General features: G+C 42.1%; 1 protein-coding gene across 1 annotated transcript in view; it reads left to right on the plus strand.

Annotated features, from left to right (window-relative positions):
• LOC127582501 (TLE family member 5-like) overlaps positions 1 to 21,264 on the plus strand; it is a 106,769-nt gene that overhangs the window by 79,768 nt on the left and 5,737 nt on the right. Inside the window, 3 exon segments of the mRNA XM_052037810.1 lie at positions 18,129 to 18,191; positions 18,404 to 18,478; positions 21,211 to 21,264. Of these exon segments, the coding sequence (XP_051893770.1) occupies positions 18,129 to 18,191; positions 18,404 to 18,478; positions 21,211 to 21,264 (192 nt within the window).

The following is a 21,264-nucleotide window of genomic DNA, read 5'->3' on the forward strand; positions in this document are numbered from 1 at the left end:
AGGTCAGTTTGTTGGAGTCCAGGAACTGAATTTCAGGCAGGAAGTAACAGCAGTAGCCCAAGTTTTGCTGGGTGGGAGGAGTTCCAACTGTCCACGTCTTGAGGATAGTCACTTTGGACATTGCAACAATGGCATTGTTGAACAGTGGCTTCCATCAATGAATGGCTACAGGGCAGCTGAGCTGGTGTATTTCAACATCCGTGTGAAAGCAACCCAATTCCAAGAAATATTTATGGGTTATTTTATACTCTCTTATCACTAATGCAAACCGGCTGTTAGAGCTGGATTAATAGCTTTGAATCCTGTGTATTTATTGGAACTGGTTACTGCCCACTGGGATCAGTACGCACACTTAAATAGTGTTTGCTTAATGATCAGATAAAGGAAATGTTTTGCTCAACACGTGAGTTTCTCATTAGTGGCTTTCACTGCATTGCAACCGAATTTTTATGACTGATGTACAAAGTCTAATTTAATGGTGTGGAAACACTTACCCTTGGTGTATGGAAATTGTTTCTATTTTAAATAATTGGCAAGTGTTTTAAATATATTTAAGGCATTTGTTAGGTGAGTGGGGTCAGAGGAGGAGGAGTCTTTCATTCTTGCATTGTGCCAAGGATTGAGGATGACTTCCACTCAGGTTTACTGTGTTCTGAGAGGTGACTGATGCAAAGGCCACTGTGGAACTACATAATCGAGGCAGTAGGTTTTTAATGGTGTGAGTGATAGAGTGGTGTGCTGTTTCTGCATTCACACTAGGCTTCCCATGTGCTTCTGATGCATGGACTTGAGGTTCTTAGTACCTTCCTGAATGGTCCTTCTCCACTAAGTGTTTGTGGCCAGAAGTTTTGAGAAGTTGCATTTTCTTGAGGCAGCTTAGTGCACATCTGGTGGTGGAATTGGAGGATTTTCAGAGAGTGTTGGTATCTTTCCTGTGCTTTGAAGTGTCCTGCTATAGGTAATCTAGATTTTAGAAGTATACAAGAGGGCCAGGATCACTGACTAGTAGCCATGAGCTTAGACCCAGGTTTGAGGTCTTGATCTTCAAACAGTTTTTCCTCCATCAACCAAGAGCCCTTCCAGTGCATTTAAGGTGCTGATGGATCTTGTCACCAATATCTGCCTTTTGAGAAGTGGCTCCCAAGATATGAGAAGGAATTCCACATTTTCCAGGGCCTCACCATGAACCTTCATTATCAGGAGTGTGTATTGTACAGGTGGGTGCAGATTGATGGAGAACATTCTCATAGAATTGAGACACATGAGATTCTGCAGGGGAGGGAGAGCTGTTCCTCCATAGATGCTACCTGACCTGTTGAGTTCCTCCAGCATTTTGCGTGTGTTGCTTTATTTCCATAGAATTGTACAGCATAGAACTGTCCTTTCAGTTGACCGTATCCATGCTGACCGTGATGCTTATCCATGTTATCCCATTTGCCTGTATCCATTGATGCCTTGTATCTGTCCAAACGCCTTTTTAAACATTGTAATTATCTGCCTCTGCCACCATCTCTGGCAGCTCATTCTAGATAACCACCACCCTCTGTGTGGAAAAAAATTTGCCCCTCTGCAGTGATGATCTTGAAACCTTGTTATACTCTTGTAGCTAATGGGATTTTCTGTCCTATAAGTACTGCGTAAAATTATCTCCCAAAATATATCCAAAACAAGATCTGTAGCATTGTATTTTACTCCCCACCTTCCCCTGGTCCCCAAGTTTTGGAAAACTTAAAATTTTTTTCTGTTGTGCATTAGAACCAGTGATGTTGACAAGGTGTTGATAGGTTGGAGATTATTAATTAGCGTTAGTCATTTTGTATTCAATCAGGGTCTTATTTGAAACATGATTTTGAAGTTCAATCAGCACCAGTGGGTCAAGGAGTGTTTTACAAGTCCTGAACCACAAATCTTGCATTCCTTGACCAGCATACAGCATACATTCCTAGACCACCAAAAATGTAGGCATTCATTTTACTTACGCATATTACCAGGATGCATTCGCCAGTACCCCCTCTGCTCCCTTACATTTGATGAACTATATATCAAGCAATAAGCTTAAAATTCTTGCACTTTTGCCAAATGCTTCTAAAGACTTGTTCCTCCCTACCACCTCTAGTTTTTGCCAGCCCCATTAACCTCTGAGATCTTTGCACTCTAATTCTGATCTTGGGTGCATTCTCTATTTTAATCCCTCCCATTATTTGGAGCCATCTGTTGCCAAGACTCCAAGGTTTGAATTCCATTTGTAAGCATCTGTCTCTCAAACTTTAAATCACTCCTTAAATCCATTCCATCTTCAGTCACCCTTTGCCTGATAATCACTTGTGTGAAAAGTATGGGGGAATACTTATTAAGGTACTATATAAATGGAAGTTGTAGCTGTCTGAGGGATTTTGAACATACTACCTTTGCCATACTCTGTAGTACTCCTTTGAGTACTTGTTTGAGGTGTGTGATAAAGTGTTTGAGTCAGATCAAATCATAGAAGCCTGTGGCCAAGCAGCCTGTTCTGTGACCATTGCATCCATACCAGCCAATCAAAACTATTTGGACTATTCTCATTTCTCAGCACAAGTACATTAATTGATTACTGTAGATTACCCTTCAGAGTAGGTTAATGGCAAAAAGAATCAACAGGGGAGTTGATGGGCATGTGTGAGGAAGCTGCAGGAAAACAGTGACATAAACAGCAGGGAATGGGATCAGAATCAGATTTATTATCACTGACATATGATGTGAACTTTCTTTGCACTGTATTGCTGCTGCAAAACAACAAAGTCTATAAATTACAGAAATAAATAGTGCCCCCCCCCCAAAAAAAGGAATAGTGAGGTGATGTTCATGGATCATTTGAAAATCTGATGGTGGAGGGGAAGAAGCTGTTCCTGAATCAGTGAGTTTGGGTCTTCAGGCTCCTGTACCACCACCCTGATGCAATTGCTTCCCTAGGAGCTGGCATGAAACTGATAGGCCAAATGGCCTCCTGTGTCACATGTTTGCAGTTGCATGTTACTTGAATGTGAGGGAAATTTGACAGAAAAAGTAACAGTACCCTGCAGTATCCAGCTCTTGTGCCTTTGCAATGCTCATCTTTAATGGATGACACCCAGACTCTGCTGGTTTCAGAGATTCCCTCAGAACAGCTTCTGATCCTCTCACAGCTGTCCCATGATGTTGGAGACTGTCTCCAGGATGACGCTGCCTGTGAAATGGATCTTGATGCGCGCACACAAATAAATCAAAATTGGAATGTCTCCTACTGGGCAAGTGATTTTGTTTTTAAATGAAAGAGAATTTGCATTTATATAGTAGTGCTTATAACCTCTGTTTCAAAATGCTTCACAGTCAGTGAATTACTTTTGAAGTGCAGTCACAGATGTAATGTAGGGAAATGGCAGCTAATTTGCACTCAGTAAAGTCCCAAAACAGCAATGTGATCAATGAAAAATTAAACTGTTTTGCTAATGGTGCTTGAGAGTTTAATGTTACCCAAGGTGTATGGAGACTTCATCTGCTCTGAGGTGAATAGTAACAAGACCTTACACATGAGGGAAGACGTGCTCATGGAAAAGAAGATGCCCCTTTTTAGTGTGGCTTCAGAACTGCTTGAAGATTGACCATATTCAGGTCACTGGAGTTGAACTTCAAACCACAACCATCTGAGTTGGAAGTGGCAGCTCAGTGACGCAGCTGGTAGATCTCCTGCCTCATGACTCTAGCATCTCAGGATCCATCCTGATTTTTGTATGGAGCGTGTGCATATTCTCTGCAACCCTTTGACTTGTAGAATTGGTTTAGATTGCATTGCACTGGGACAATATACTGCTTTGAGACTTAAAAGTGAATGCACCATCTCTGCTGAAGTTATTTTGTTTGATCAGTGTTTTTGAAATGTATTGTCTGGTTGAAGAATCTTGCTGCCTTCATAGTTCCCTATCTCATACGGCCGAAGCTTACTTGATCTTGAAAGGTGTTCCTTCTGGATCAAAGGTGACTTGCTTCCATTCCAGTTCTGAGGTGGTAGATTGGGCAATGTGGGATTTTCAGATTCTGCTACTGGTGGGGCAGGTGTGTGGGTTAGTCTGAGAAGTGGTGAATTACTTTCACAGTTTGGCCTTGGCTTTCGTGTGCTCCCAGTGAATGGACTTTGATACCACCCTGGATGTTCTGTCTTGAATTTGAGCAGTCATGGGCCAGTGATTCCCAGATGAAAGTGGATGTTACTGTTTTTCAAGGAGCATTTGGCAAAATCCATGAATCTTTTCCTCTGTCCATCTGCTAACCTCCCTATGAAAGAGTTTGGAAGAGTCTGTTTTGTATCAGGCATGCAGACAACATGTCCTGCATGTTAGGCCCTCTGCACTTGGGATGGTAACCTGGAGGAGATGCTGACATTGGTTTGTTTATCCTTCCGGTGATTTGGAGGTAGCATTGGTAGTACCTTTCCCATACTGCCTACTGTAGTATGGTCCATGTCTCAGACGTATGGAAGGGCAGCAGTCAATGTTGCCTGGCAGATCATGAGTTTCACACCAAGACTGAGGTCTCAGTTGTCAAACACTTATGTGTCCAGAGGCTCTGCTTGTACACTGGGCACTGGTAAATTTCATGATCAGTATCTACCCTAATTAAGAAGTGGCTCCCAAGGCACAAGCAGTGGTCCATGTTTTCAGGGCCTTGTGATGACCTTTATTCTCAGGGCATTGATGTACAGGAGAGGCCAGGTTGGTAGAAGACTAGATTTGCCAAGAGAGTATGGAGAAGGACAAGGCTCCTTGCCTTGGTTTATCCCAAGAAGCTGCTTCAAAGGACTCCCTGATCTATGGGCTGTTCCCAGGGTCACACACCAAGACAGACTTCAAGTGCTACTGGAAGATCATCAACTCGGTGGAAGACTCTCTTTGGTCTAGCCAAAACTGATTGGTCTTCCAGCACAGCGAGATGTCCGTAGGGGAAAGCTGCCGACTGGCACATTCCAGGCTGCAGGAGTACGTGCTCAGGGATGCACTGAAGCTCGGTACAACCAACACACAAGCTCAGTGCAACCAACACAAGGGCTCAGTAGGGAAGGACCACAGTCTCTACTCCTTCCGGTACCACACGTGGAAGGGCTGAGTTGGGTGGGGAAGCCCCTCAGACTTGAAATGGTGTCACCCCAGGGGACCACATGAGTGGCAATGGTGCTTTTTTTTTGAAAAATGGTGTTAACACGACAATGTATTGACCAAATGATACCAAGAATGTAACAAGTTTTTGCACTTTGTTTTTCTTTAATGTATATTATGAATAAAGTTTGTTTTTGAAATTAGAGGCCAGGTTGGTAGAAGGCCTTTTGTTTTGTGGAAATTGTGCAATTTCCATTCCCTTGTGTTGCTTTAGTGGCAATGATTTGGAGCTGGGCCTCTAAATCTGCAAATGTCATCTATGTACTGAACTGGTAGTGACCTTGATTGTGGAATGCAGGCAGTACAAGTTGAACTGTTTCCTGTTTGCCCTGCAGATCAACTTCATGATGGCAAGATTTTGAACCTACTTATTTACTTAAGACACAGTAGGAAACCATTTGGCCTATCAGGTCCATGCCAGTGGCCAGCAGACATATCCCATCAGTTGCATTCCCCCTTCTCTTGCCTGTAGCTCTGCAACCTGGTCTCTCTGACATCCTCATCCACATTTTGACACTTGCCTAGACTAAGAAGTAGTTGTCAATAATTAACCTATTGCCTCCACTCCTGAACCAAGTCCTTTCATGATGAGTCTTTTATAAATCACTAGTTGGAACACCACACATATGGAAGGCTTTGTGGAAAGTGCAGGTGGGATTTGTATAAATCATCCTAGGGATAAGAGATTTCAGTAAGTGGAGACATGGGAAAGCTGATGTTTCATTCTGGGAAGAATTTAATCAGTGTTCTGGAATACAAGAAGTCCCTGGGTTACGAACGCCCGTACTTACGAACCGACCTCCGAACGGGCGGTTAGTACAGTTCAGGCCCTCACTCGTTCCTGCGCGGAGCATAGAAATGAGCAAATTAATGAAAATGACCAAACAATTCATCCAGGTGTAACTGGGCGAATGTGGTGGCTTCTTCAGGGATCGCTGCATTTCACAGAAGTTCTGCCTTTGGAACAGCACGGCATTTTCCAGAGACCTCAGCTTATTCCAGTCACTGACATTTACCCGGGCTGGTTTTTGAAGATTCCCCTTACTCATTTGATAAAGTAAAGAAATGCTAATAACTGCTCCGCATTCGGTTAACATCACCCATGACCCACTGAACCTTAACTCGCTGTATCCCGCACGAAATAAAAAAAGAAACTTAATGAAAACCGTCGAAATGGGTCTGTTTAACTTGAATAAATAATTATAAATACTGTACTGTAGTTAGTTATTATTACTGCATTATATTTGTGATGTTTTAGGTAAAATATATACTATATACTAAGACATTTGACTAATTGACGCTAGATGTGAACTGTACGTAACTGTTCCGACTTGCATACAAATTCAATTTACGAACAGACTCAAAAACGGAACTCGTTCGTAATCCAGGGACTTCCTGTGTACATGATTATAACTCAGTTGTGGAGAAACTGCTTCCAATCACACTAAGATAATTGGCAAAAGAGATGGAATGTGTTATTTTCTTTCAATCAGTAGAAAGAAATGTGGTTATAAAAGAAAAAAATCAGTATGTGTGGATTAAACGAGAGTTTGACTAATTAGCTCTTTGAAAGGACACACAGCACTGAGTTGATGACTATATTGATGGCAAACCTGGTTTAGTCTAGTTGATACACAATTGACTGGAAGTCAAAAGATTCAGTACTAAATCTGTATTGGTTCTCTTGGGTTGACTCTCATCAGGGGACAGTATTTCTGTTTTCTCTTATCTCCTTGGAAGAAGTTTTGTGTGGATGTTGGGTCAGGGTGACAGAGAGGTCCATCTATAGTGAAGCTGGGACACAGGCTTCATTCCAGGTATAGGCTGTCCCCAGGTTATAAATGCTCAGATTAAGGACACCCAGACATACAAACCAGCTCCTGTCATATGATTAAATTCAGAAGTCCGATGTGCTTAATGTGCTCGATCCTACGAATGGCAGAACTAGTTTTCTCTCTCTCTCTCTCTCTCTCTCTCCTCTCTCTCTCCTTCTCTCTCTCTCTCTCTCCCCTCCCCCCCCTCTCTCTCTCTCTCCTCCCCCCCCTCTCTCTCTCTCTCCTCCCCCCTCTCTCTCTCTCTCTCTCCTCCCCCCTCTCTCTCTCTCTCTCTCTCCTCCCCCCCCTCTCTCTCTCTCTCTCTCCTCCCTCTCCTCTCTCTCTCTCTCTCTCTCCTCCCCCTCTCTCTCTCTCTCTCCTCCCCCCCCTCTCTCTCTCCTCCCCCCTCTCTCCATCCCCCCCCCCCAAAACAACTGTGTAGCTAAGCATAGCTCCAACGCCACCTACAAAATTTGCTGATGACACCACTGTTGTTGGCAGTATCACAGATGGTGATACGAGGAAACGTACAGGAGTGAGATAGGTCAGCCAGTCGAGTGGTGTTGTAACAACAACCTTGTGCTCAATGTCAGCAAGATCAAGGAACTGATTGTGGACTTTAGGATGGGAAAGTCAGGCAAATACCCACCAGTCCTCACTGAGGGATCTGTGGAGGAAAGGGTAAGAAGCTACAAGTTCTTGGCTGTCAACATCTCTGATCTATCCTGGGCTCAGCACATACCATCATGAAGAAGGTGCACTTTCTTAGAAATGTAAGGAGATTCGGCATGTTCTCAAAGACTCTGCCAAACTTCTACAGATGTATAATGGAAAGCATTCTGACTGGTTGCATCATGGCCTGGTATGGAAGCTCCAATGCACAGGAATACGAGGCTACAAAGAGTGGTGGACTTGGCCAATTCCATCACAGGTACAGCTCTTCCACCATCAAGGACATCTGTAAGAGGCAATGTCACAGGAAGGCGACATCCACCATCCAGGCCGTGTCCTCTTCTGGATGCTGCCATCAGGTAGGCAATACAGGAGCCTGAAGACCCACACCTCAAGGTTCAACGAGCTTCTTCCCCACTGCCATCAGGTTCTTGAATGACCTGAAAAACCCTAATTCTATCTTGGACTATTTCTTTCTTCCTTTCTCTCAACTTGCACTAACATTGTTATGTTTATTTTAATTTAATTTTGTTGTGCAAGTTGTGTATAATTTGTTAATTTAAGTCTATGTCAACTTATGTTTGTAATGTACTATGCCACTGCTGCAGAAAGCTGACATTCATGGCATTTATCCTGGAGCATAAATGTCTATGACTATGAACTTGAACTTACTCTGTAATACATGGTTGCTGTACTTATTCTGTTTTAGAGAGAAAAATAAGGAATGCAATTGATTAGGTAATGGGCATTTCGAGTCTGTTCTCATTCTCTGCCAATACCATTCCCTCCCAAGCCCAAGAGCTCGATACAGAAAAATTATTCTACACTGAGAAACTAAGTGGCTTGCTGACGTAAATGTGCTCTAACGCTATTAAAGGAAAACCAGTCTAGAGAGATTAAAACAAATGAGCTGAAGGCCAGTACAGTCAAGCCCACTTCAGTGATGCTTTGCCTACAGCTCTAGGGGCTCATCTGTGTGAGGCAGTGAAAAGCTGAGCTTGAAAAGGAAACTAACTTGTCAGCCCTATGTCAGGTCGTGCCTGCAGCCACACAAGGGGTACTTTAATTAGCCTTGGCACCTCCTAGATTAAGCAAAACTCAATAGAAACATGAAGGAGCAAGGATATGCCAACAGCATGAGGTGAAGTGGGAAGAGACTTGTTGGGAGTCTTGGGCCAAATTCGGGGAGGAGAAAGATGAGTAAGGTTTCTACAACAGATACTTCTACTGAGCAGTGGGCAATTTGTTTTCTTAAAAAGAAGGAATGTCTAAGCACTCCCATGTCCTGGGGATTATCAAATTTCTTATTTGTGCAAAAGTGGCAGTTGTAAGCAAGGACGAGGAACTGCTGAGAAAGTCCACAAAGAGCGAAAGCAGTTTTAGCCTCAACTGTGGTGTTCCTGTTGATTGAATGGACTGGTGCCTACCATTGCCTGGGCTTTGGATGAGCACCAGCTGCCCATTAAACTATTCCACGATAAACCATTGAGGTTGCCAAGTTGGGTGGAGGAGGGTGTTGTGGGGAGCAGTGATGCTAATTGGAAGAGTTAGCAGAAATAGTCTGTGGGATTTTCCACTTTGCAAAATTGCTCCACATGTATAACAGTTGCTAGGCAGCATTACCCTGTTCTCAAAGACCCTTCATGCTTGGTTTGTTGTCGCACGGAGCACACTGAATGTAAGTACACTCCAGGGAGCAGGAGCAATATTGACCTTCGATCTGGACTGCAGTATTAAAAGCCGCCTCAAACTGTCAGTGGAGATGTCACTGAGTGGCCTTGGCCTCCAGAGCATGCCGTGTAGACACTTTATACATTCATACTTGTCGTGCTGAAGAAAAACACCCACTGGTGCTGTAAATGGCTATCGTAGTGCTGCCAATCAATCCTTTTAGTTTAGGAATTGGGGCCAGTGAATTGAGATAATAATAAAAGAAATTTCTCTCTCTTTCTGTGTGGAGGGAGATTCGGAGGAAAGAAAAAATATGTGCCCATTTATTCCGGGGGTCGAATGCAGCAGCAATGTTCACGCCAGTCTATCACCTCACATGATTAATCGTTTACAAGAAGGCTGTAATCATTACATCCTTACTGCCTACCTTGGAAGATCAATGAGATTTAGTAAAGCATATTATCACTGAGGGAACTGCTAATTCAATCAGGTCCTGATGTCCTGGCTGCAAGAGCAATTCAGTGCCTGTCTGCAAAATAAGTGGTGCGATTAGCAAAGCAATTTGCGGGCTCTGCTTTTGTTGTCATGGCAACGGTGGTCGGATCGGTCCAGTTTCCAAGTATCTAAATAAAATTAAGACGCTTCAGCAAATAACTGTCTTCAGGCCATTATTCAGATCTCTTAATCTGCCTGTAATCTCTGCTCTTTGTTCTGCTTACTCTGGTATTAGCAGACAGCTCCATGGTAGAAGAAAATTAACCCTTGGAGTGCTGCAGCCCTGTTTCAAGCTCTGGTGGTTTTTCTCTTCCCAATTAAGTGCTTATTTAAAATGTGCCTGTGAAGTGGCACTGTTCTAGTGATGCGTACACATTAATCAACCAGGATTTAGGGGGTGGGGAATGTGGGTGTTGTAAGCATCTGGTCATGATTTCTCCATCTGTTATGGGGGGGGGGGGGGTGGTAGGCTCCAAGGCCTAGCTGAACTTTTTCTGCTTGTCGGTTTAGTGTATTCATATAATATATCTCAATAGTTTCATTTGTGAACCACCCTTGAGAGGAAGAAAATAAAATCAGCTCAGCTGCAACCTTCCTTTATCTCTCAATAATATTATGCTGAGAGGGTCCCGGACAAGGACAAAGATTGGTGATTAGCACCATCTCCAGCTGAATTATATAGACATCCTGATATCAGCCCATCTTCTATCATGTAACCTCAACCAACCTGGGTGACCACCAGGAAATTAATTTCAAGCTCTTCTCTAAAAGACCAACGTAAGAACAGGAGGAGACCATTCAACCCTTTGAGCTTGTTCGTTATAAAAACCCACCTGTTGTATTAACGGGTGCTCCAGTTTCCTCCCACATTCCAAAGACGTATGGGTTAGGAAGTTGTGGGCATGCTATGTCGGCACCAGAAGTGTGGCGACACTTGCAGGCTGCCCCCGGTATACTCTACGCAAAAAGATGCATTTCACTGTGTTTTGATGTGCATGTGACTAATACAGATACGTAATGCTCTTCAAGCAAAGAAATCAGCTATTCTAGCCCAGTGTAGTCTGTATGAGACTCTGTACCCAGTGCAATGTGGTTGACTATTAACTGCCTTTGGAAATGCCAAAGAAACCATTCATTTGAAGGGCAGCAGAGAGATATTGCCAGTCAACGTGAACGAAAGAAATGGGGTTGTGTCTAATTGATTTGGAGACCCAAGAGAGAGATTTAACTTGTTCTGTGATCCTTAGCCAAAATCTAAAAGCCTCAATTCTCCACCCCCCAGCCCCACCCATCGCATTATTCAGAGGGCTATCTATTGATAGCAAATGAGTTTTAAGATTTGAAACAACTCTATTTTGCTGTCATTTTTGAATTTGGGGTTAAACTCCTTAATTAGACCCTCTCTTCTTCCCTGAAATTTTAATTCCAAGATTAAATCTAATATAAAGTGGTGGATTTGGGGTACCTTCCGTAGGGAAAGTATGCAAAATTCTTTGTCTGCACAAGCACTTTTGGAGATGTGGAGGCATGTGGAACTGCTGCTCGTGTTTAGGATAAATTGGCTGAACCGAAAGGTTAGGTTCCAGGGTTATTTTCTGTAGTTCCCAATGTCAGATGTAGTCAGTCAGGGAGAGAGTACCATGGAATGATTTATTAACTATGTATTAGTAGCTTATTCATTACCCTAAATATTCACTACTGCTAGAGCACTGCGTGTGGTTCAGTACCATCTACAGGAGACACTGCAGAAAAATTTCCCAAGGCTGCTGAGTAGCACTTCCCCCAACCTACAGCCTCCACCAGCTGAAAGGAAAAGGGCAACAGCCTCATGGAGCTGCCACCTGCTGCAAGTTCCTTGCTAAGTCATACCTATCCTGACATGGAATGCATCACTTATCCCTTAACCCTCCCTGTGCAAAATCCTGGAACACTCTACATTTTCACCCGTACAGCGGCTGCAGCTCATCACCATCCTCTGAGATATTTGGGTGTGGATTGTAATCACTGTCCTTGTAAGTGACACTTGTAGATCACAAATGAAAAATCAACAAACTGAATCCCTTCCTTCCAGAAGCGTAAATGATGCAGCACAGGAGGAGGACATTCAACCTGGTATGTCTGTGATAGCTCTTTGGATAGAATTAGCCAATTAGTTCAGTCCCTGTTTCTGCATAACCCTGCATTTTATTTTTATCTGAAGTTTATCCAGTTCCCATTTGGTTATTATTAAATTTGTATCCAACGTGTTTCTGGGCAGCACATTTCAAATAATAACCTGCCTCCTGTCAAAGTTTTGTTTGCTTATGCTCCTGTGAAGCCCTTTGGGAATTTGCAATGCAAAAGGACATATTATAAATGCTGGTCATTTCTTTTTTTTAAAAAAACTCATCTCGTCTTATGTTTGTGATTCTTTTGTGATTAGAATTCGCTGTTCCTTGCATGCATATCATGAGTTTAATTGAGACCTGGCACGCCTGTATTTCATCTAGTTCCTTGCATTTTGTTTTATAAACTGGTTGCAAAGAAAATTTAAAAATAGAATCACAGGTTCTGATTTTGGAGAAAAATTGGAAAGGTGAGAACAGAGGTGTGGTTGCTAATTAATTTTAAAAAGAAAACAGGCAGGGAAGATACTTGGCATTTTAGTACCTGTTTTACGAAGGAGTTTCTGTTGTCAAAGTCAGGGTGGGGTAAAAATTCTTAATTAGTAGGTTTTGTAGAATACCTTCAAACCAGATCTGTGAAAGGGAAGAAAATAAGTGTTATTTTACATTTGAGAGTGTAACTATAAGCCAATGTTTTCAAAGCAAAAGAAATTAACAATATTCACTTGACATGCAGTAAGATGTTTGAGTGGTGTTGCAGTCCATTTACGCTAAACCCTCCTGACACAAGTCTCCAGATTACCCAAAGTCACTACATTTGGGTTTGAAATGATATTAAATATTGGTGAGGGCCAAGACATTGAGTTAGTGAACAATATTCTAATACATATGCCACTTGATCATGATAACAAAATCACATTAAATTCCAATTTCTATTTAATCTTTCAAATTTTTTTCCTGTTACATTGCATCTTTTAATTTTTCTGTTGTAAGAAATGTTCTATGGTTCACAGGAATGGATGGAAGAGATGCCTTTATATCAACAATATGATTGGGAATATGAAAGTTTAAGTTGAGCACTATTATAAATTAAGTACTCTGCTTTGTAAATGTCACTAAAATTTTAAATTTGGGGAATGAATTGCTTTTAGCTTTGAGCTTTATTTTTAATGCATCTTAAAAGAACTTTCTTGGTCTTCTGACTTGGAAAGCTGATAGCCTTGGTCTTGGAAAGTCCGATGGAGTATTTTTGGAGTCTAGTCATATTTGTAACATGCAAGCATGGCTGCCAAATTGCTGTCAGAAAGCTTCAACAAAGAACAAAGAGGCAGACTGCATCATTTCATCTTATCTGGCTAATTGTTTGCCAGGAGAATCTGATGCACAAGATCTTTTGCATTTACCTGATAGGGCAAACAGGCACTTGGATGTGTCATTCAAAATATTGTAGTGCATTACTGGAGAGTGGGCTTGGATTATGTGCTAAGTTTTGAACATAACACCATGTAACACATTCGAAGAAGTAATGGACAAGCATCCAATGTTTTGGCCAAAATCAACCAATATGATGGAATGGAAAGCAGATCTGCTGGTCATGTATTTACTAGTTTTCAGGCATCACTGTACAGAACAGGCTGCAATATTTATCCACACCAGAGTTTGTATTTAAGGCACTTCACAATTAAATAAGACTTTTTGCTCGTAACATCAAAGTGCTTGCAAATGTACTGTGATGGGTGGGATAACTTCTACTAGTCTCCCACCTTGTGCAATGCTGACCAGACACAACTGGCTATACCTTCACCCAGTATTTTGCATTGCTGAAACCTTTGAATGTGGTGCATAGGATGTCCTATAACTACACTTGTAACCAACTTCAGATTTAGAACTTTATCTTGTGATCTTTCTGCTTGTGTGGACATCTTTGTTGTTCCTCAGCCAAACTAGGGGAAAAAGTTTTACAATGATAGTTTTCATTGTTTGCATTAGGTGGTTCCAGTCTCATAAATGGAAAATCCAGGAGCAACAAACTGAGGAACTTCAAATAAATTGAGAGATGGGATAAGATTTTGCTCTTGTCGATGGCTGGGATTGGGTTGGGCCAGATAGACCGTGTGATAGCTGAGTTCAACACCCAACCAGATTTGTTGTTGTTAAATATACAAATGATTGGGAACTGCTTGCCTGTAGTTAATGACACAAGTTGGTTAAGATTACTGATGTCCCTTTCTGTAGTTGATGAGGGTTTCTGTGATTTGTGGCATCCATTCAGATAATCAGTTCACAACAAATGAATGGTGCCCTCTTGGTTGACTACCAGTTAGATTTTGTTGTTTATTTTTAAATGTGCTGAGAGGCTGAAATTGTTGCACTTCTTAAAAAAAAATCAAATGCTGTTTCTTTGCATATTGCAATGGAAAAAGAATCTTTCTGACAATGCCGGCTTCCTGTGAGGAACTCCATTAATAATATAGAAGCATCAATTAGCCTGCCATCCCAATTTATTTCCTTGCTGATTACAGCAGAATCCTAAAGTGGACTGACTTTAATAAACTACACCTAGCTCCCCAAAGACCTCGAGCTCAGCGTTTTTTTTGTGTGTGTGTGTGTGTGTGTGTGTGTGTGTCAGTTTATGTTCTGCACCAGCTGTGCCTAAAGCCACACTTGCATATTGATGTATAATATAATTGATCAACTGTATCAGCTTGCTCATTAAATTAAACTGCCCACCTTTTCTCTGTGGGTGGGTGAGAAAGAATTCCATGTTGTATTGAATTTCAGAGATGGCAATGTTAATATAGGTGTCCTCTCATCTTTCGTACAATTTTTGTTGGTTCAGTCACTCTAACGGTGAAAACCCTTTTGCTTTGACTTAGCGTGTAATCCTGTGGCCTGCCACTAACTACTGCTGTTAATAGAACTGGCAATGGCCTGTCTTGATGAGCTTAAGTTTACTTTCTCCTGCTGAATTTTGCTTGTGTAGCACAGCCCCAGTATGGAGTTGTAGTTGTGGTAAAGAGGAGAATGGATGAACTTGGATATATTTCTTCATTCTAAAGGGATCCAGTGGTTATAGGGGGAAGGTAGAAACAGAGTGCTGTGATGGATTGCTCATCTTCAGTGGTGGAATAGGGCTGATTAGCAGATTCCTATTTCCATGCTTCTATGTTTGGATTCAAGATGCGTTAGCATAGCTGGGTGGAATAGGCATTTGGATCCCTTGGTCCTCAAGGATTTTTTTTGCCAATTTGTATTTCCTTGCCACATATGGTCAATTAATAACAGTTGATTGCTGTTGGTTTGCAAGAAATTCTCTCATTGGGCAACAATTCTGTGATGTATTGGGGAGTCCATATCTTTCCTCCTTTTGAAACTCTTCAAGTCATTCAGACCCCATGTAGCATCAATGCATTTGCTACAAGGTCATTAGAGAGACCCAGATCAATGATTGAATTGGGTCTTCGATTTAACTACCAGTTGCATTCTTCAGAGATTCTTTTAAATGGAACTTTTAGTTATCTGACCTAACATTTGTATTGCAAAATAAGTGGTTAAATTCTGTTGGTGGCTCTGTGAAGGTCTTAAGGGTGTTTTTTGTCAAATGAAAGTTATTGAATTATGCATCCAGCAGTATGGTTAAAAAGGTGAATTAAATTGTTCATGGTCTCATTTTGTCTTGCTGTTTATTTGCTTGGATATACTCAGCATCACCGGTAGTTGAGTGAAGTCTAATGTCCTGCTGCAGTATTTGTGCTACGTGCATTGGAGCTGTGGAAAAAACACCAGCTGTACAATTATCTGAATAGATTTTGTCCTTTACAGCATGGCTTGTCTCTGGAGAGAGCTTTTTTAAAAGATATAGCAGTGGGGTGAAGTACTGGTGGTTATAGGTCTGTCATGGGCTGGTAGCAATGGGAGCAATTTGTGATGATATATTCAGAGCAGCACTCAAGAAGTGTATTGGCAAAACATTTAGTGGGATTGGCTTAACTTCACTACAGTGTACCTTTTGACTATGTTTCTCAGCACTGAGTATACTGAGTTTGTAACCAACTGCATCAGATGATAACATGAAGCCCTTGCCATTCCTTCCAGCTCTGTGTTATTCCAGGGTTATTGTTAGAATCAGAGTAATACTTTATGAAAATAGGCCCTTCACCCCAACTTGTTTCATGCCGACCATGGTGCCCACCAAGCTAGTCCCATTTGCCCGCATTTGTCTTGTATCCCTCTGAACTCTTGCTATCCATGTACTTATTCCAAATGTCTTTTTAATCTTGTTATTATACCTACCTTAACCACTTTCTCTGGCAGTTCACTTTGTATGTGTGAAGAAGTTGGCCCTAAGGTCCCTTTTTAAATCTTAAACAGATTCCCTCTCATTTTTAACTTTCCCTTCCCTAGGGAAAAGACTGCGTTCACCCTTTTCTATAACCCCTCGTGACCTTGTACACCTCCTATAAGGTCACCCCTCAATCTCCAACATTCCAAGGAATAAAGTCTAGCCTGCCCAACCTCTCCCTGTAACTCAGGGCCTCAAATGTGGCAGCATCCTCATATCTTTGCACTCTTTTCCAATTTTAATGAGGTCTTTCTTATACCGGGGGACCAAAACTGTACACAATACTCCAAATGTGGTCTCACCAACATCTTGTACAACTGCAACATAACTTTCCAATTCCTATACTCTACCCTGACTAATGAAGGCCAGTGTGCCAAAGGTTGCCTTCACCACAGTTTACCTGCAATGCCGCTTTCAGTGAACTATGTACTGATATTCCGAAGTCCCTCTGTTCCACAACATTCCCAGGGCCTGACCATTCACTGTACAAGTCCTGCCCTGGTTAGAGTTCCCAAAACACAACACTTTGTACTTGTCTGAATTAAAAGCCATTTGCCAATCCTCGGCCCACTTGCCTGATCAAGATTCCCCTGTAATATTTGATAACTTTCTTCATTGTCTATGATACCACCTATTTTAGTATCATCTGCAGACTTACTAACACTTGTACAGGTACATCCAAATAGCTCATATAAATTACAAACAACAAAGGTCCCAGCACCAATCCCTATGATGCACCACTAGTCACTGGCCTCCAGTCTGAGAAACAACCTTCAACCACCATGGAGCCAATTATGAATCCAATTAGCTATCTCTATCACATGCAATCTAACCCTTCTAGACCAGCCTGCCTTGCGGGGCCTTGTCAAAGCTTTGCTGAAGTCCAAAGTGACAATGTCCTCTGCCCTACCCCATCTATCCTCTTGGTTACTCTGTGCTGGAGTTTGTGTGGAGATTTAATGTCGAAGTTTTTGTTACTAATTGGCCACTTAAATTTCTCTTCCCTTTTTGGTCAAAAGGTTGCACATCCTTCCACCTCTCAAGCCTGTGGACTGGCCTTGCTAATGTGTAGCAGAGCATCTAATTCTGCATGTGTTGGGAAGGATGGGGTGGGACACTCATGATACTACCATGCCTCATGCACCCAACTGTTCCAGCCACGGAAACCTTACTTGCGTATATCGCAGGTAGTCTGAAACTATCTGTAATAAGGGTCAGATGTGATATTGCAACCAGTGATCGCAGGCATAAGTGAGTTGAAGATCACACTCCTAAATTAATTTTAACAAATGAGATATTGAATCTGGGAAAAATTCCTCTGTTCTCATCAAAAAAAAGTTTAACCATTTCATTTTGAATTATTTAGTGATTGTGAACTTAGTGGGAGGTGGAATTTTTATTTTGGAGATTTGGAGTAGGTCAGAATTTAAAACCCAAATGAGTTAAGATTTGACAGCTCCAGATTTGTACTTTTAAATGGTTTTGCAAGTGTCAATAAATAGTTGATCCCAGTAGTGGTAAAGGCTTCAATCAACTGCTTATGGGTTATAAGGTCATCTCGCTGTTGGAGTAAACTACTTGTTGCTTTCTTTGGCTCACTCTCTCTGTTCATTGTTGCTTTTCCTTATGAAATGTCATGTCAATTTATATCTCTGGGGGTAGAATGGAGACTTCTTTGTTGTGCTTGTTGCTATTAAGGCTGTCACTGGAGTTAATGCAGTGTAGCTTCTCACCCTGGGTGGGAACTTTATTGGAGTAGTACAGAACACTTGATTTTTTTAAGTTGTGGCTTGTTGCAAAAGTCAATTGGTCTGCAGTCATAAACGTGTTTAAATGAGCTGAATGTTTCCTTTCTCTCTTGTAGGCTGAAATTGTCAAAAGATTGAATGGAATCTGTGCTCAAGTCATCCCTTTCTTATCTCAGGAGGTAACTACATCTTAATTCTGTCTGTCTGACTGACTGTTAAAGTAGGAACATCAATAAAAGATCCATCAGTGATGGGTAGCTCAAGTTCTGTTTCAAATGCCTGAATGTTATAAAATGCCGACTAGTGTTCAATATCTCTCCTGTTTGAGAAGCAGTGTTTTGACAGTCTGTGGTCTGATTACATTTCTGCCTTTGTCTTTTTCTTCTTGCAGCATCAGCAGCAGGTGGTTCAGGCTATAGAGCGTGCAAAGCAGGTGACTGCCCCAGAGCTTAATACCGTCATCAGGGTATGTCTGCTTTATTCTTTGCACAAAACTCCCTCGTGTGTACTCACACTCTCCCTCTCTGTGCAATACCACAGGGAGGGTTGAGAACCAGAGTAATTGTAGGAAGCCTCTGAGTGGCTGAAGCTGTTACCATAGTAATGCAAGACACTTAAAGTTAATCTCCACACTCTGACTCTCCCTTCCTCCCGCCCCTTTCAACCACCGCCACTGCCCTAATGTTCTCGCTCCAATATCCTGAGGCAAGTAAACATTTCTGTAAGGAGGAGCTGTCATCTGGTGCCCAGCCCAAGTGACCACCATTACCCACACCTGGCCATAGGGGAGCTCTCCCACAACGAGGAAACATTGCAGCCAGGCCTCATTCTGTCCTTCTTTTGATGCCTACTCATCCATTGGGAATTTCACTTAATCCATTCCTAGTATCCTCCTTTCCTCCCCCACCCCCCCCCCCCCCCCCCCCCCCGCCCTCCATTACAGGAATAGTTTACAGCCAACCATCACATTCAGGCTGATGTAAACTAACACCAGAGACTGGGTTGGGCCCAGATCCTTCAGGTACTGCATGTGGATGACTGGCTTTTAATTCGTGTCTTGTAAGTGTCTTCCAAACTAATTTGTCAAGTGATTACATGTTAACATCTTCAATCCCTTGGGGAAAATTACACCAATTTAACACTTTGTGAAAAAGGGAACAGCCTTCTTTCTGTCCTGCCCCTCACTCATCCCTTCTGTTTACTTCCAAAGATAATGGTCCTTCCTGCCCATGCCTTGTTGCATTCCCTGTGCACAATTTGCAATCGATCTGAAATACTGAAGAGATGGTCAGTTTATGGAAATGGTGTTTGATGAAATGGCCCACAGCCACTGCTGCCTTATTAACCATTCCCTGGGGATCTAAATTGATCTGCTGCTTGCTGTGTCTGTCCTTGTGGGGTGCTCGGGTGCTAAATGCTACAGTTGTCTTCCCATTTGCTCTCCAGTGACGGAATGAAGCAATATTGCTGGGATATGCAGTTATCCAGGTATACCTACAGCCTCAGAAGGAGATCGGTTACATTAGAGGGTTATGCATTCATAGAATTGCTGGGGGGTTTCTTAATACACAGCCATCTCAGACAAAAGCTTGAATTTGAAGCTATTTCAGTAAAGGAAGATTTTTTAAATTGGAGATGATAATTTTAAATTATTTTGTTATCTGCTTTTTCCTGAATTGAAAGGAGAAATGTATTGTCAGTTCATTCATTTTGTGCCAAAAAGGGCTCTGTGTCATCCAGGGATGTGTGGGCATAGTTGTACATGCATAAAACATTCTTTCATTCCACCCGTCACTTCATTTCCGGAAGTACTTCATTAATTGTAATCTGCTTTGTGATGCTAAGTTTTTTTTGAAAGGCCTTACATTTCCCACCTTGTTAGAGAACTGTTTGTTGGGGTTGTGGCCCTAGGGGATTGCACAGCAAAGCAGCAGGTAGTCCCATTGCCTCATAGCTCCAATGACCTGCAGTGCTCTTTGCACGTTCTCCCTCTGACCGTGTGGGTTTCTCCCTCCTCCCACCCCCAGCTGCTACAGTTTCCTCCCACCTCAAAGGTTGGAGGTTAATTGAGCACTGTGTATTACCCGGAGCGTGGGTGAGGGATGGGAGAATGAGGGTGGAGGGTTGGTAGCTGGCGGGAACTTGAGGAAATAGATTGCAGGGAAATTAGTGGGGGAATGGGCCTGATGGGATTTCTCTCGGAGCTAGTGCGGACTTGGTCTGCCGAATGGCCTCATTCTACATTGTAATGAAATGCAGTGAAGCTTGTTAGTATAAACCAATAGTAACTGAGGCAGTAGTATAATGGGACCCTGAAGAAAGGGCTTTCTCTTTTTAACCCCTTACCATAAGCTAAAACAGATGCCTAGTACCTACAACACACTTGGGTAAGTGAGTTTTAATGATGTTTCCTTCTGTCTACAAGGAGAACAAAGGTTTGTCCCATCAAATTCAGTTTCCACAAAAGCAACAGTGTGGTTAGTTGTGTCCACTGTTGTTTTTGCCACATGGTTCAGATAAAACTGAAAGAAGTGATGAGCTCCAATCCAGCTTATTTTGGCAGGGGTCAGAGGGAGAACTGTTTGTGTGGATCTATGTACATCACTGTTTGAGGGCAGGGAAATGGCTGTTTATGTTTCTTTATTTTAAAAAAATCCAAATATATTGTGGCCCATCTGGAGGAAGTGGTCTAAAATGTAAACTATGTGAATAATGTCATTAGTCAATTAGAAGCCTGTTTAATGTTCATCCTGCCAATGTCAACCTGTTGGGTTTCAGTTTAGCTCAAATCCAGAACAGTTTTTTTTGCATTGGTAAATTTTTTTTTTAAATTGGCAAATTTAATTCGTCCAGTAGGAGCTTTTCAGCATGGTGGGTAACACATAGCAGAGTTTCTAATCAAATCTTTGTTCAAGTGCTTTATAAAAAAAACTCCAGTGCTTTGCACTTTGTAATAAGACGCTATCTGAGCTGCTCAAAATAGATTGGTGTCTTGTGATTCATTCCCTGATATCCTTTATTCCATATGTTTTCAAGCAGTGGGATTGAGTGCTTGATCTGCTATTGTGCCTGTCGAGGCTCGGTGTAATAATCTATCTGTTAAATAACCATTCAGGTGTGCCTGCTGGAGAAAGACCTGCTCACTCCAGAATGTGCTTGTTTAGGCTCTGATCACCTTTTTCTTTGTGTTCTCTGCAGCAGCAGCTTCAGGCACAGCAGCTGTCTCACCTCCATGGACTCACAGTGCCCACT

The sequence above is a fragment of the Pristis pectinata genome, chromosome 24, assembly GCF_009764475.1.
Source record: "Pristis pectinata isolate sPriPec2 chromosome 24, sPriPec2.1.pri, whole genome shotgun sequence".
Lineage (NCBI taxonomy): Eukaryota > Metazoa > Chordata > Chondrichthyes > Rhinopristiformes > Pristidae > Pristis > Pristis pectinata.